This window comes from Typopeltis vanoorti, chromosome 21 (assembly GCF_054136105.1).
Source record: "Typopeltis vanoorti isolate ZY-2024b chromosome 21, IOZ_Tvanoo_1.0, whole genome shotgun sequence".
Taxonomy (NCBI): Eukaryota; Metazoa; Arthropoda; class Arachnida; order Uropygi; family Thelyphonidae; genus Typopeltis; species Typopeltis vanoorti.
In genome coordinates this window covers 39,923,530-39,939,695 of record NC_143569.1, presented here as the reverse complement: position 1 = coordinate 39,939,695, position 16,166 = coordinate 39,923,530, and the positions used below count along the sequence as shown (strand labels likewise).

General features: G+C 38.4%; 1 protein-coding gene across 1 annotated transcript in view; it reads right to left on the bottom strand.

Annotated features, from left to right (window-relative positions):
* na (sodium leak channel non-selective protein na) overlaps positions 1-16,166 on the bottom strand; it is a 1,005,813-nt gene that overhangs the window by 14,524 nt on the left and 975,123 nt on the right. Inside the window, exon 41 of the mRNA XM_090411658.1 lies at positions 13,666-13,857. Within this exon, the coding sequence (XP_090267784.1) occupies positions 13,666-13,857 (192 nt within the window). The remainder of the gene's footprint in view (positions 1-13,665; positions 13,858-16,166) is intronic.

The window sequence follows — 16,166 nt, the reverse complement described above, 5'->3', positions numbered from 1 at the left end:
GCAAAGAATTAGAAGATCTAAAAAGGCTAACTTCTTATTTGATTCTACTTCTAGGTTAAACTTGATCCTAGGATGAAATGCATTTAACATAGTGAGAAATTGTTGAAATTCATCAGAAGAGCCATTTCATACAGCAAAAATGTCATCGACATATCTGAACCAATGAGTAGGTCTGGGAGAAATGTTGTCATAGATACGTTGTTCAAAATGTTCCATAAAGAAATTGGAGATAGCAGGAGAAAGAGGATTACCCATTGCTGTTCCTTCAATTTGTTGATACAACTTATTTTTAAAGGAAAAATAACCAGAAGTTATTACAAATTCAAATACGTTTACAATGTCTGAAGGAAATTCCTGTTGTAGTAATTCAATACTTTCCGAAAGAGGCACTGTATGGAATAGCTCTTCTGATGAACTTCAACAATTTCTCACTAGGTTAAACTTATAGATAGTTCTTGAATATCACTCAAGCAGCACTGATCGCCTTTCTACCCTAATCCTCATTCCATGCTACACATGCAAGCTGTCTGTTGAGCTCCTCATAATCACAAGCTTTGTAGTTCCATATATACACTTTTCTCACAAAGCTCCTCACATTGCTGGCAACCACCTAGGTAATCACTTCATGATCACTCTCACCAACTGGAGGGTGATTTGACACCTTATTTATAATTACATCCTTTTATGAGATGATCAAATCCAAGACACTCAATTTTCATGTGCCCTCTGTTACATTCTGTCTGTGGTAGTTGTCCCTCAAAAACTAACATCTGACTAAGCATTTCATTCTATTCACCTCTATCTCACACCACACTGCCACTATTTCCCTCTTGCATCTCTACTATGTATGGACATTACTCCTTCTCTTTCATCAATAGCACTCGCCCCTCCCTTTTTTACCCTTTCTATCCTCATGAAACACATCATACCCTTCCAACTCTATTGCTGTCAGGATGTCATCTTCATCCAACTATGTCTCACTTATTCCACCAATTTTTGGGTGAACAGACTCAATTAATGCAACCATTTCATTTGCCTTGTTTTTTACACTTCTAGCATTTGTATACAAACACAGCAGCTGATTCCTGGATCTAGAGATAGTTTTACTGATACCACTTATTTGATGTGGCTTCTCCATGCTTAACTCGAGCCATTTCTTTTTCTCCTTATTCATCTTAGAACCTTCTTCAAATCCAACTTTTCTTTTGATTCCATGTCATCTCCTTCTCTTTTTGTTTAGACATGGATTCACATCCTCTTGAAGCATCAATCTTTCTCACGCTGTGTTCCCCTGTCCACCCTGAGCCACCCAGTTTCCCTGTCTGTCTTGCCCACCTGTTCTCTCATTTTTCTATACTCATGCCACTCACTTCTTCATTCAAAGCCACCTCCTCAATCTGTCCCATATTACTCTTCCATTCTTCAGATCAGATTCATTCTCTGCACTCACTTCTCTACCTTCTAGCAGCAGTCTCTCCAAGTGACTCACACCAAAACCATTCAAATGCAGTCGATCACTCTTATATAGTTTGCTTCATCCTTCAAACTCATTCCACACATTAACAAATTGTACTCCTTTCTACTTACACATTTCCACTAACATATCATTCATAATCCTTGTTCTCTGCCTCATCTCACCACTGTCATACCTGGGCAGCAAGTAACTTGCTAAAACAAGACTTACCCTTTATAAATCCATGCTGACCATCATAAAGAATGCTATGTCCATCAATTAAATCCTGTATTCTATTTCTAACCATTCGCTCCCACACCTTGACTACAACTGCAGTTATAAAGACTGGTCTATAATTGGAAACTTCTGTCCTAAAACCATGCTTGTGGAGTGGTAATATTTTGCCTTCTTTCCATTCCTTAGGAACCCTATCCACTGCAAGATTTTCATTAAACAACCAGGTCAAGGGCATAGCTAACTGTTGTGCACATTTCTTAAGAATATGTGGTGATATATCATCCATTTCCACAGCCTTATTAGCATCTAAAATAATCAACACCTGATACACTTCTGATTCTTTCACTTTCAATTCTTCTAATACCTGCCTACCTTTTATGTATTGCACTGCATCATTTACACCAGTATGATATACATTGATGAAGTGCTTGTCCAATAATTCCACTCTATCATTTGCAACTGTTATTCTGTTGCCATAATTACCTACCAGTTTCAACCTGTCATAATTATTCTTTGTCTTGCTTGCCATATAGCGGAAAATTCACTTGAGCTAACCTTTGCCTGATCAGCCAATCTCTTTTCACACTGCACCTTTTCTTTCTTTACCATTCTCGTCACCTTCTCAGCCTGCTCTTTATACTCTTCATGGATCCGAACACCACCAACTGTCTTCTACCTCCTCCATAGCATTTTCTTTTCCAACACATGTTGCTTGATTTCACTGTTTATTAGGGTGACCAACTCTCCCGTATTTCCAGGGAACTCCCATATTTTAGCTAATTTTTTTGGATTATCCTGGCTCTCATATAGATCTTCAAATACTACCGTATTTTTCATAATCAATCATTGTCATTAATTTTTCAATGTATATTAAAACTGTCAAATATAATTTGACACTAATATCGACAGTGTGGAAAATTCTAATCGATACAATTTCTGTTCCGGCCAATGTATATATACATGGGTGTTCTGGCAAAGATGTTATATCGTTGCATTGATCTTGTAACCTTTGGCGTCATTTTAATGATTGATACCCATTCGGAATAATCAAATCGTTGGTAGCGATTTTTGATATACAATTCCAGATTTTATTTGTCTGTTTCCTATCTTGCGTTCATACCAGCCGTTGTGTCTGCATTCATTCTCAAAGTATTTTCCGTATCCTTGAACATCGAGTGCTGTAGTATATTTTCGTGATGGACAATGACGGTGAAACAGAAAGTAATAATGTAAAAAGGCAACCAAAGAAGAAATGTAAATATTTGTGTGTTTATCTGAAGAACAGTACTCATGGCTAAAACCCGTGCCATCCAACATTTACAAAGCTAATTGTATATTATGTAAATATGAATTCAGTATCGCCCATGGGGATAATAATGACTGCAAGCAACAAGTGCCATAGTATATTTTTGTGATGAATAGTGACGGTGAAATGGAAAGTAATAATGTAAAAATGCCACCAAAAAAGAAATGTAAATATTTGTGTGTTTATCTGAAGAAATGGGAAGAACAGTACTCATGGCTAAAACCTGTGCCAGCCAACGTTTCACAAAGCTAATTGTATATTATGTAAACATGACTTCAGTATTGCCCATGGGGTAATAATGACTGCAAGCAACATTCTAGCACTGAAGGACATAAACGGAGAGAGAGAAAGATATGAAGACTTCTTCGAATTTGAACCTCTTTTTCGGTAACACAAGTAAGGACTTAAACAACACTGCAGGTGAGCTAGCATTAGTTTTTCACACTGTAAAACACAACATCAGTTATAGAAGCATGGACTGCGCAAATAAGCTATCAAGGGACATTTTCTATGACTCGAATTTAGCTAAGAGATTTTCATGTGGTCAAACCAAGGCAGAAGCAATTGTGAAAAATGTTCTGGCTCCAAGAAGTGTGCAGGACTTTATCGATGTTTCAAAAGATCCTTCAAAAACCAGCAACTTTTTTTCGATCACAACTGATGCCTCGAACCATAAAAATAGAAAGATGTTTCCTCTAGTTGTGAGATATTTTGATCCTCTAAGTGGCATAAAAAACAGGCTCCTGGATTTCATTGAGCAAGCTGATGAGACAGCTAACTCCATTCATAGCATGATAAAGTCTTCTCTTGATGAGCACAATTTAGATGTAAAAAATGTTACTTCATATTGTGCAGATAATGTACATGTGAATTACAGGAAACATAATTCTGTAATGAAGCTGCTCACAGAAGACAATGAAAACATGGTTAAAGCCTGCAATCATATTTTGCATAATGCAACCAAACATGCCTCTGATGGATTGGATATTGATATTGAAATGATAGTTTTAAAAATTTATGGACACTTTGCAGTATCTGCAAAAAGAAGAGAAGAATTAAAATCATTCTTTGATTTTCTTGAAGCAGAATGGTCTGAAATTCTTCGTCATGTTCCTACACAGTGGCTTTCTTTGACATCAGGTGTAGATAGGTTAATAAAGAACTAGTTACCTATAATTAACACAATAGCTATTTGGATTATAAGACCATAAGTTTAATATATAAATGTACACATCTGGCGACTAGTTTCCCTAGCAAAACTGACTAGCTTTGTCAACACTAAACGGTGAAAAAAACTACTAAATGCAAAAACAAAGGAACTGCATTCCTTCGTTTTTGCATTTAGTAGTTTTTTTTCACCATTTAGTCTTGACAAAGCTGGTCAGTATTGCTAGCAAAACTAGTTGACAGATGTGTACATTTATATATTAAACTTATGGTCTTATAATCCAAATAGCTATTGTGTAAATTATAGTTAACAAAGACCAAATATAACCTTTAACATGAACTGGTTACCTATTAAGTGTTATTTTAAAAGTGTCAACGACTGTCCAAAAATCTTGAAAAAACAATTTAGTGATGAGGATCCAGAAAAGGAGTGTGTTGTTGAAGTATACCTTAATTTTTTTTCCAACATTGGCGCTATATTTGTTCAAGCTGCCAAATCCCTTGAAAATGCAGATATTAGTATCATTGAATGCTTACAGTATAATGCAATATTTAGGTAGTAAAATTCAACAGAGGATAAAGGACAGTTTTTTTGGTAATGCCACTGAAAAGATTTTAAATTGTATGACCCCATCCCTACAAAAAAAAAAAAAAAAAAAAAATTAAAGATGATTTTGTTAGTTTTTACTGTTCACTGTACATTTCCAAGAATTTTGATTTATCTGATGCAAATCCTATCCATTGTCTTGTGCCCCTAAATTTGGACAGTGAACTTTCTTTCAGGCATTTGCAAACCATTGTTCAACAATTTCATATTGATATTGTAAATGAAGACAATCTGTATGAAGAGTTTTGTAGTGCAGTGAGTGTTGTGAATATGGTGAAATCAGGAGGTATTGAACAAAAGTGGGTTAATATATTTACTGAATTAAATAACAAAACAATTAATGTTCCAAATCTTGGTAAAATTTTAGGCTTTGTGTTAAGTATTCCAGGCTCAAATGCCCACACTGAGCGAATGTTCTCAATGATGAACAATAAATGGACAGATTAGAGAAATCAAAGTAGCTTAGAATTAATTAAATTAGAACTAATGGTAGTGATCAATTTTGATTATGATTGTAAAGAGTTTTTGCAGTTTGCACAAGGAGACAAGAAAATCAAAGCTGCTGCAGCATCGGTTGATAAATATAAATAAGTTAAATCTAAGAAGTATGGATATTTTAATTGTATGTAAGTATAAATGTTTAAAATTATATTAAATATTTTGATGTGCTATAATTTAAATTGCTATTTGTATATTTTAAATATAAACCATCCTATCAATTAATGTAGGATTCAGGTCCCAAAAAGTTCGCTAAAATTTGTTGTGATCCAGTCTCCCTTATTTTCATGTTCAAAAGTTGGTCACCCTACTGTTCATCCATTTCACTCCTACTCTATTTACTTGCTTAACCCTTGGTATGCAATTATACACTGCTTGTGTCAGATACTGGCTTGTGAATTTCCATGTACTGTCAACATCTTTTCTGCTCAGCTCATCTATCCAATGTACTGGTGCTAACTGACTATAGAGCTTCCGATAATCACCTGCTTTATACTTTCATATATATCCATTTTTGGCATAACCTTTCCTTGTTTCACCACTTCCCAAACAAGTACCTCATGATCACTCTCTCACCAACCAGTAACAGTGTCAACACCTCATTAACAACTACACCTTGGGACGTCATTGCCAAATCCAAAACATTAAAGCTTCTAGTTGCTTCAGTCACATGCTACTTAAGATATTTATCTCTTGGATGAACATACTCTCTCTCCTTGTTCCCATACGCTATCTCCTCCTACCATTCTATATTCCTGTAATTATAGTCTCCCATCAGGATCACCATCTTTTTTTTACATGCCCAACCAATATGCCAAAACATTTCACAATCAGTAATCTCTACATTCCCTGGCCTATAACGACATCCTATCAGATATACTAGCCTTGTTGGGTTATATTGTTTATTTTATTAATGCTGTTATATGTATAGAAACATGTGATCTCAATATGGAATATTAACTGGAAAAACAAATATTAACGAACAAATATACTGACTATCATCTTTGGAAAACCAATAATTATTGCTGAATGTAAATTAACCAATTCATGCCTGATATATTCATCACCTTGCTATAGTACATAACAAGGTGCTACGTATGTGATTTTTTGAAAGAAAGAAAGAAAAGCCACAAGAAAAGTTCTTTATTGGAAGTATTTAGTGTTAATTAACTCATTATTTTTGCATTATTATATATTGATGAGTGATTTTATTTGTTTCTTTTATTATTATTCAGGCCTCCATGGATTCAAAAGACTCATCGTGAGAGGACCTCCCTAGGAAACACAAAGTCCATCAAGACTCATCGTGGGAAGTCCCTCTTAGGAAACACAAAGCCTATCATACCACTCTTTAAACTCGTTGATGGTTCTCCCTCTCACCACTCTATCAGGCAATGCATTCCATGGTTCAACCATTCTCCATGCAAAGAAACCACTCCTCACCCTCTTGCACACAGTTTCCTTTCGTAACTTCCAGGAATGGCTGCTTGTCATCACTCCTTCACGATGTTCAACCAAGTGATAGAACTCCCCAGTGTCAACCCTGTAACCACCTCTCAACAGCTTAAAAGTCTCAATCATATCACTCGCTTTCTTCTATCCAACAAACTCTGCAGTCCACATTCCATCAGCCGATTCTCATAAGTAACATTGTACAGTCCTGAAACTATCTTTGTTATCCACCTTTGTACCCTTTCCACGGTTAATTTATCCCCTTCAAATCCTGGGGACCAAATCTGTGAACAATAGTCTAAGTGTAATCTGATCAGAGTCGTATACAATGGAATGATAACTCTTTTATATCTGCTAGTCAATGTTCTTCTCATTATTGCAGCAATCCTCAGTGCTAACTTCAACCACCTTTGCAATATGTCCTCTAAATTTCAGGTTTCTATCAATCATCAACCCCAGATCTCTTGTCTCCTCTACTTCCTCCAGAATAGCTCCTCCAATAGAGTATGCAGCATCCCATCGATGTGTCCCAAACCTAAAGACCTTACATTCTGCTGCATGAAACTGACACCTCCATTCATTTGTCCATCTGTCAAGCTTATTCAAATCTTCTTGGAGGGCTACCACATCTGCACTATTACTAATAACCCTTCCCAGCTTCGCATCATCCACAAACAACTGAATATCCCCTTGCAATCCACTGACAATGTCATTGATATAAAGGTTAAACAGTATAGGTCCCAGTACTGAGCCCTGTGGGACCCCACTTGTAACCTTTGCCTCCTTGCAACTGCCCCACCATACACAACTCTCTGATACCTATCAGACAGCCAATCCTGAATCCAGTTGACACCGGACATCTAGACTCATGTGCTGCAACTTAAATATCAGCTTATCATGTGGCACCCTGTCAAATGCCTTCGCTAAATCCAAGAAAATGGCAGTATATTCCTTTCTCTCATCTACTGCTCTTGTAACTTTATTATAAAAGGCTAGCATATTATTAAAACAAGAGTGTTCCTTAACATATCCATGTTGACTCTCACAGATAACATTACCCTCATCTGCCCAATGCTGTACACGGTCCCTCACTACTTTCTCCAAGATCTTACTAACTACTGATGATACACAAACTTTCCAATAATTAGACACTTCCAGTCTGCTACTGCCCTTATGCAATGGCACCATCTTACCTTCCTTCTAATCCATGGGCATGTTTCCCACAACCATTGAAAAGCCAGGTCAACGGAGCTCTCAGTTCTTGAGCACATTCTCTCAAAACTCGTGGTGAAATACCATCCACTCCCACAGCTTTATTGACATCCAGAATACTCAGAATCTGGAACACACTCTCCTCCTCCACTTCCAAACCTCGAACCTGCCCTATCCCTCTAGTATTAAAATTTACTCCTCCAGGATGAAATATTCCAATAAAGTGTTCATTGAACAATTCCACTATGTCCTCTGCATTACTAACTCCATTCCAGTTTTTATCCCACAATGTCGATCTTCCCCAGTTATTTCTCCTCCTACTGGCCACATAACTAAAAAATTCCCTAGAATTTTCTTTGGATCTTATTGAATCTCTTCTCATATTCCAGTTTTGCCTTCCTTACCATACTAGTCACTCTCGTGGCCTGTGTCTTATATTCTTCATGCATCTGCACTTCACCTGTCTCTTTATATCTCTTCCATAGCCTCTTTTTCGCATGCAGTTCCTGTTTAATATTGTTTGTCATCCATTTTACTCCAAATTGTGTCCTCTTCTTCACTCATGAAATACAGCTTACTATTGCTGCACACAAATATTCTTTCACAATTTCCCAAGCACTAATGATATCCCGTCCCTCCAATTCCTCCCTCCATGAAACTTCCCCAAGTTGACATCTAAGACTATTGTAATCACCTGCCTTATAATTCTACATACGTTCCCATCTCTTTGATACTCCTGCATGTCTATTCATCTTCCAAGTCAAAACCACATGGTCACTCTCTCTCCAACTGGTGGGAGAGATGTCATCTCAGTTATTATCAACTCTTCTTATGCTATAACCAAATCCAAAACTCTTGAACCTCTTGTTCCCTCTATTCCATGTTGCCTAAGACATTTGTCCCTCAAGAATTCTAGAAATTCCATTCCCTTATTGCTACATGCATCTTCCTCTCCCCAATTTATACTGCTGTAGTTAAAATCTCCCATAACAATCATTCTTCTTGCACTTGCCAAGCTCAACTGCCTGAACATCTCCTGGTCCCCACCCTCTGTGCTCCTTGGTCTGTAACAACACCCCACTAAATATCCTGTTCTGCCCACCTTTACCTCACACCATACGCTCTCAAAATCATTTGTCTCACTTCCTTCCAAATTCTCCACTCTTAGAGGACATAGGTCATCACTTATCATAAGCAGTACCCCCACCACCACGCTTTCCCCTCCTATCCTGATGAAAAATGCTATACCCAGCAACTTCAATTACTGTTATTATATCCTCTTCTGTCAACCACGTCTCAGTGATCCCAATAATCTTTGGCCAGGCTGATGCTATCAGCGATATCAATTCCTCTGCTTTATTCCAGATACTCCTGGCATTGCTGTAAAGCATAAAAATGCCATTGTTTCTATACCCAGCATTATCCCCTCTAGACTCTACTGGGCTCAGTGTTACCTGATGTGGTCCCACTTCTCCCAAGTACCCATTCCCACAAGAGGCCACCACTGCTACCATCCATCCTGGGACACACTGACTCGTTCAGAACAGCAATCTCTCAGATGCCTACGTCCATCCTCATTCAACTGCAAGCGGTCTCTCACATACAATTCCTCTCTGTCCTCAAACACCCCTCCCCCTCCAAGCATCCACATATTCCAATTCTTCTGCTCTTCTGCTCAGCTCATCACTATCATACCTAGGCAACACACATACTATCTTTCCTCTCTGTGTCTTCTTTCGCACAACCTCAAGCAAGAATCTCATATCTCTCGCTGCCCAATTTACATTACCTGTGAAGTCATTCGTTCCTACCATCACAATCATCTCATCCACCCTTTCATCCCTCTTAATTGGCATAGCCACACTTTCTATCATTCCTCCAGGCAAACACTCCTCACTCATCCTATCTTGAACACCACGGATCATTGAGTCCCCATATATTACACCTCTCACCACCCTGTTTCTCGATTGCTCACTCTCTCTCCTCTAACACTTTCTCTCTGTGTTCCCCTACTTATGTGCCTTCCTGACATGACTCTATTCCTGTTTCCAGTGTTCTCTTGCATTCCTCTCATTTCCTCTCTCCTACTGTTTCCATTCTCTCCTCTTCTCTCATTCCCTCTCTTCCATTGTTCCTATTCTCTTCTCTTCTAATATTCCCATAACTCTCTCTCATTCTCTCTCTCTTCTACTGTTCCCATTCTCTCCTCTTCTAATATTCCCATAACTCTCTCTCATTCTCTCTCTTCTACTGTTCCCATTCTCTCCTCTTCTACCATTCTCATAACTCTCTCTCATTCCCTCTCTTCTACTGCTCCTATTCTCTCCTCTTCTATCATTCCCATAACTCTCTCTCTCACTCCTACTCTGATTTGCCATGCATTCATCTCTTCCATTAGCCTAATATCTTCTTTCACCCTTCTCATCTCATTCCCTAAACATTCCACCTGCTCTTTCAGCTCATCTATCTCTCTCTGCAAGTCAGCCACTCTCATTTGCCATTCATCCTCCCAATTCAGACCATCTTCAAATACTTCACTATCATTCAACCTTTCCATACTCCCTGTTCTCATTATTTTATTCATATTTCTCTCGCCCTCTATCATACCACTCATCTCTCTACGTGGAGAATCTCCTGTCTCTAATTCACCAAGTTCCTCCCATTGCCTGCATTTTGCGCACATATTTATTCCCCCTTTTGCTGTACCTGTGCTTCATTTTGTGATTTTGAAAGATTTTTTTTTGCTTTATTGTATGCTGTATCATGCATCATGGCACCATCATAAAACAATGGTGGCCAATTTCAACTTACATGATTTTGTTCTCTGCATCTTGTGTGAAATATGTGCATTTCATAGAACAAAAGATTTATAGAAGGCAAATAAAACTGGGAACATCTTTGTCTTAAGTTTTTAGAGAGTGAATGCCAGAAGCGTGAAGAGAGAAAGAAGAATTGTCACATTTAGTTGAAAGACGAAATGTGTGAAAATGTGATTAATTAGGTTGATGTTACAAGCAGTAAGTGACTAAGAATAAAATGGTGGAAAATGAGAATGACCAGATGGTAATGGAAAAGATAGCACACTTACGCAGAGTTCTTCACACAGCAAAACATGAGATGGAGGGTTGGAGAAATGCCTGACAGATGGCATGTCACAGGAGCAAAAGAAAGGAGAGATGCAAAAGGTAGAGAAAGCACAGTACGAAAGAGCAAAAACATGAGAATAAGGATTGAATTTTGTATTTTGTATTAATTGATAAGAAGAGAACCGGAGGAGCAAGTGTAACAAATTCATGTTTTTCTAGTGCTAAGATTAAGGATGTTAGTGATGCTGTAAGGATGCAGAAAGTGAAGGTGAAAGAGATGTCTATTTTGGCTGGTACAAATGAATTAGTAGGTGACATGAAGTATGCAAGAAAGATTAGAAAGAGTGGCTAGTACATGCATAAAAGAAGAGTGAGAAAGTAAAAGTTGTGAGTCTGTTGCCATGGTATGATAGAGGCAAGTTGTGATAGAGAACTATGATCACAAATATTCAGTGCACAGATTAAGCAGAAGGAATAGTGTGAAGTTTGCAATGTGTGGCATGAGTTTGATGGAAGGATTTATATAAAGATGGATGGCTTGCATTTGAATGGATTTAGGGTCAGGAATCTTGAGAAAGCATTGTTTGGTGAGAGTTTGGAAGTGCAGACTTAGAGAAAGTAGAATATTTTTTGAGGGGGGGAATGTAGGTGAGCATGGGTCAAGGCACAACCTAGAGGTTAGTAAGTACAAGAATGATCCCATGATACTAAATATAGCACCCCAGGTTCTTAACTTTAGTAGGTTAAGTAACACAAGGAGTAAGGAAGGTTGTGGGATGAATGGAGTATTGCATTTTATGTATACTAATACTAGAAGTATTTGAAATAAGGGCAAGGAGTTTTATGGCATTGGTTAGCTCAACTTGAACAAAGTTATAGGCAAGAATGAGATTTGATTGCTTGACCGAGGATGATATAGTCGAAAGAATAGAATGCAAAGGATATTAGTGCCTTCAGTACTAATATCCTTTGCATTCTATTTGCATTTCTATCCTTAGAGATGCAAAGGGCAGTTCATCTGAGGCTATCTTGTGTGAAATAGAGGCCAAGTACAAAATACATAATTGGTTACTGTTATAATCCAGTGGGTATAAGGGCGAATATAGATGACAAACATTTAGCAAATTATCATGATAAAGTGCAGGTCGATTAATTATTAGTGATTTTAACTTTGGGGACATAGATTGGGAGGAGGAATAGTCACAGGGAGGAAAATAAATGGAATTTATACAGCTGCTGAGAGGTAATTACCTGAGATAGCATGTAATGGCAGGGACACAAGGTTCAAGAATGCTGAATCTGATCATAGTATCAGAAAACTTAACAGTAAACAATCTAGCTACACCGCCTCTGTTTTGGGGAAAGTGATAATTTAGTCTTTACCTGAGAGATTTCCAGACACAGAATTTTCTGTTAAGAATGGGTATGTATGTGGAATTACAAAGCAGGTGATTATAACAAGCTAAAGAGTCAGCTTCAGCTTTCAGCCATGCCATGGCATAAGAATCTGGAGGGAACAGAGATGATGGTGGTACATGGAATGTGGTCAAGGGATGTTTGAAGAAAGCAGTATCAGAATGTATACCCAGATTCAGAAGGTAACATGTAGAAGTTAGAGGGATGAATAGCATCATTAAGGAAGAAATGCAGACAAAGAAAAAGATGATCAGCACAGCATGTCCATGAGCAATACAAGGCACAGGCAAAAAAGGTGATCTATATGGTGAGGAAGGCCAAAGCTAAAGAAAGAGTGAAAAATTTTTTTCACTATGTAGCAAAAGGAAGGACTATGGAAGGATGACTTTAAAAAGTGCCGATGGTGAGGAGGTAACAGAGGCAAACCAAATAATTGAATTACTGAGTGTACATAGCAAAGATGTACCGTCTAAGTGATGTTACAATGTCAGATATTCAACCTGTTCCTGTAAGGCTCATTCTGTAGACCTACTACCATTTTGGTCACTCACCTCTAGTTCCTCTCCACCTTTTCTTCATCCCTAAGAAACCTAGGTGATCAGATCTGTGCACAGCAGTCTGGACGGACTCAAATACTAGATAGAATGAGATAAACTGTATTTAAAATGGAGAGAGAGAGAGAGACTGGTTAAACACCATCAGACTACTAAACAATATAAGTTATTATGTGAGGGAAGAGATTTTAAAATTAAAATGGAAATATGGATGAATAAAAGTGATCAATGGACAAAAACAGTCACACAGTGGCATCTATATTAAAGATGCTGAATGCCTGGCTGACCAGAAAGAAGATGGAATAATGACCCAGTGGAAATGTTGGAGAATGTTAAGATGAGAAACTCTTCAGAAGACAAAGATGGAGACAAATGGAGGAGGCCTATAACCAAAAATGGTTATAAAAAGGACACAGGAGAAGGGTGAAGGTACAGGCTGAAAAAGAAGGAACCTACTGACTTTTTTTTTTTTTTTTTGAAAAGCTGGGAATGTGGTTGTTGGGAAAAACTTTGTGAGGAAAAAAAAATTCAAACAAATGTAAAGTGTTTCTTTTTAAAACTTATCCTCGATCAATGAAAAAAAATGTGTCGATGTCATTCCAATATTGTTCATAAAGTTCAGTATAAGTGGAATGAAAAGGAAAATAATTGCCAAACAGTATATTATTTCATCTTACCTGAGAAGAAATGCTGTCAGATCTACCTGGTGCAGGTCCTTTTTTACGTAGACGAACAGAAGCTGATGTATCCTCTTTAACTTCTTCCTTAGGCTCAGCAGGAGTTGGTTTATTTGGAACAATTTCAGATCCTGTCAATAGTGCTTCTGTTGTTGCACGCAGGCTATTGATAAGGCTGTTTTGTTCTTTTTGCTAAAAAAAAAAAAAACCTAATATATATAAATTTATAAATGAATTATAAATAAATATTAACTGTGTTAAATAAAAATATAATGCCAGGTATGTTTGCAGTTCACATATGAATGCAGAGATTACATGTGTTATATATATATATATATATATATATATAGACTATATCAAGGATTTGAAATGTAGACTGGTGTGTGAATGTGTAAATGTGGTAAAACATTTACTGTCCTTCAAATCCAGATGGTACTGTAGTTACCTCACTCATATTATGGAGGGATGTGGACATAAGAAACAGATGGAAAATATACTTTGAGGGACTTCTGAATGAGGAAAATGCAAGGACTCACAGAGGAAATGGGCAGCCTTCTGAGGGGATGGTGCAGAACATCGGTAGAATGGAAGTGATGGAGGCCATGAAGAGGATGAAGAATGGAAAAGCGGTGGGCCCCGACAGAATTCCAGTGGAGGCATGGAAGGCACTGGGGGAAGAGGGAATTGACCTGCTGTGGGACCTGTTCATGAAAGTTTGCCAACAGGAAAATATACCCGAGGAATGGAGGGAGAGTACTCTTGTTCCCATCTACAAGGGTAAAGGGGATGCACAAGACTGTAAAAATTACAGTGGAATAAAGTTGATGTCCCACACAATGAAGATCCTAGAAAGGGTTCTTGATGGTAGATTGAGGGAGGAGGTGGAGATTGCAAAGGAACAATTTGGCTTCATGCCTGGTAGATCAACAACAGATGCTATCTTTGGGTTATGACAGATGATGGAAAAATATCGAGAGAAACAAAGGGAGCTACATCTGGTATTTATTGATCTGGAGAAAGCATACGATAGAGTGCCAAGGCAAGAAGTCTGGAGGTGTCTGAGGGAGAAGAAGGTGCCAGAGAAATATGTCAGGTTGGTGCAGGAAATGTACAGAAATGTGAAGACAAGTGTTCGGACCTGTTTGGGACAGACAGAAAGTTTTCAAGTAACAGTTGGCTTGCATCAAGGGTCAGCATTAAGTCCGTTTCTGTTTAATATTGTGATGGAGGTGGTAACAGAGGAGGTGAGAGAAGATGCACCTTGGACAATGCTGTATGCAGATGACATCTTGCTGTGTGTAGATTCAGGAGAAGAAGCGGAAACTAAACTGGAAAGATGGAGAAAAGTACTGGAAGAGAGAGGTATGAGACTGAGCAGAAGTAAGACAGAGTATATGTGTTGCGCAGTGGGCGGTGGCCAGGAGACAGACCTGGAGCTGGAAGGAAATGTCATCAGGAAGGTGAGAGACTTTAGATACTTAGGTTCGACAGTGGAAGAAGATGGAGGAGGTGAGAAGGAAGTGGGATGCAGGATACAAGCAGGTTGGAGGAACTGGAGGGAGATGGCTGGAGTGTTATGTGATAAGAGGGTGCCGATCAATCTGAAAGGCAAAATTTATAGGACAGTAGTGAGGCCAGCTATGACATATGCTATAGAAACTGTGGCCCTGAGGAAAAATAACATTAGCAGGATGGAAGTAGCAGAGATGAGAATGCTTAGGTGGATGTGCGGTGTGACCAGAAAGGATCATCTGAGAAATGACTATGTCAGGGGAACAGTGAAAGTTACGAACTTAGGAGCGAAAATACAGGAGGCAAGGTTGAGATGGTTTGGTCATGTGATGAGGAGGGAGGACGAATATGTGGGAAGAAGGGTCATGCAGATGGATGTGCAAGGAAGGCGGAAGCGTGGGCGGCCAAAGAAGAGATGGAGGGAGCTGGTAGAAGAGGACTTGAAGATGAAGAACTTGGATGTGGTGACAGCCCAAGACAGGAAGGTGTGGAGGAGACTCATAAGAAACAGTGACCCCACTTAAGTGGGAGAAGCTGCAGAAGAAGAAGAAGACTGTAGTTACCTCACCTAAGGTCAACTTACTGGCATCACTTTTTTCTTTCAATTCCTGCATTGCAGAATGGGGCAAAATTCCATACTCTCTACCAAGAATGGCTTCCATAGTCTTCCAATAAAAATAAATCTGAAGAATCATAAATAACCTGGACACAAACAAAGCATCTGGTCCTGATGATAACCCACCTATTATGTTAAAAAATCGTGCCCCAGAACTAACACATATCATTTATTGTCTATTTACCTGGTATTTACAACATGGAAACAAGTTCAGATACAACCGATCTCAAAGAAAGGTGATAAAAGTCAACCAACAAATACTGTCCAATTGCTCTCACTTCTGTTGTTTCTAAAGCTATCGAGAAGGTCATCGATAACCAATTCTTGAACCACCTAGAGTTACACCAACTAATCAGTGACCAGCAGTATGGTT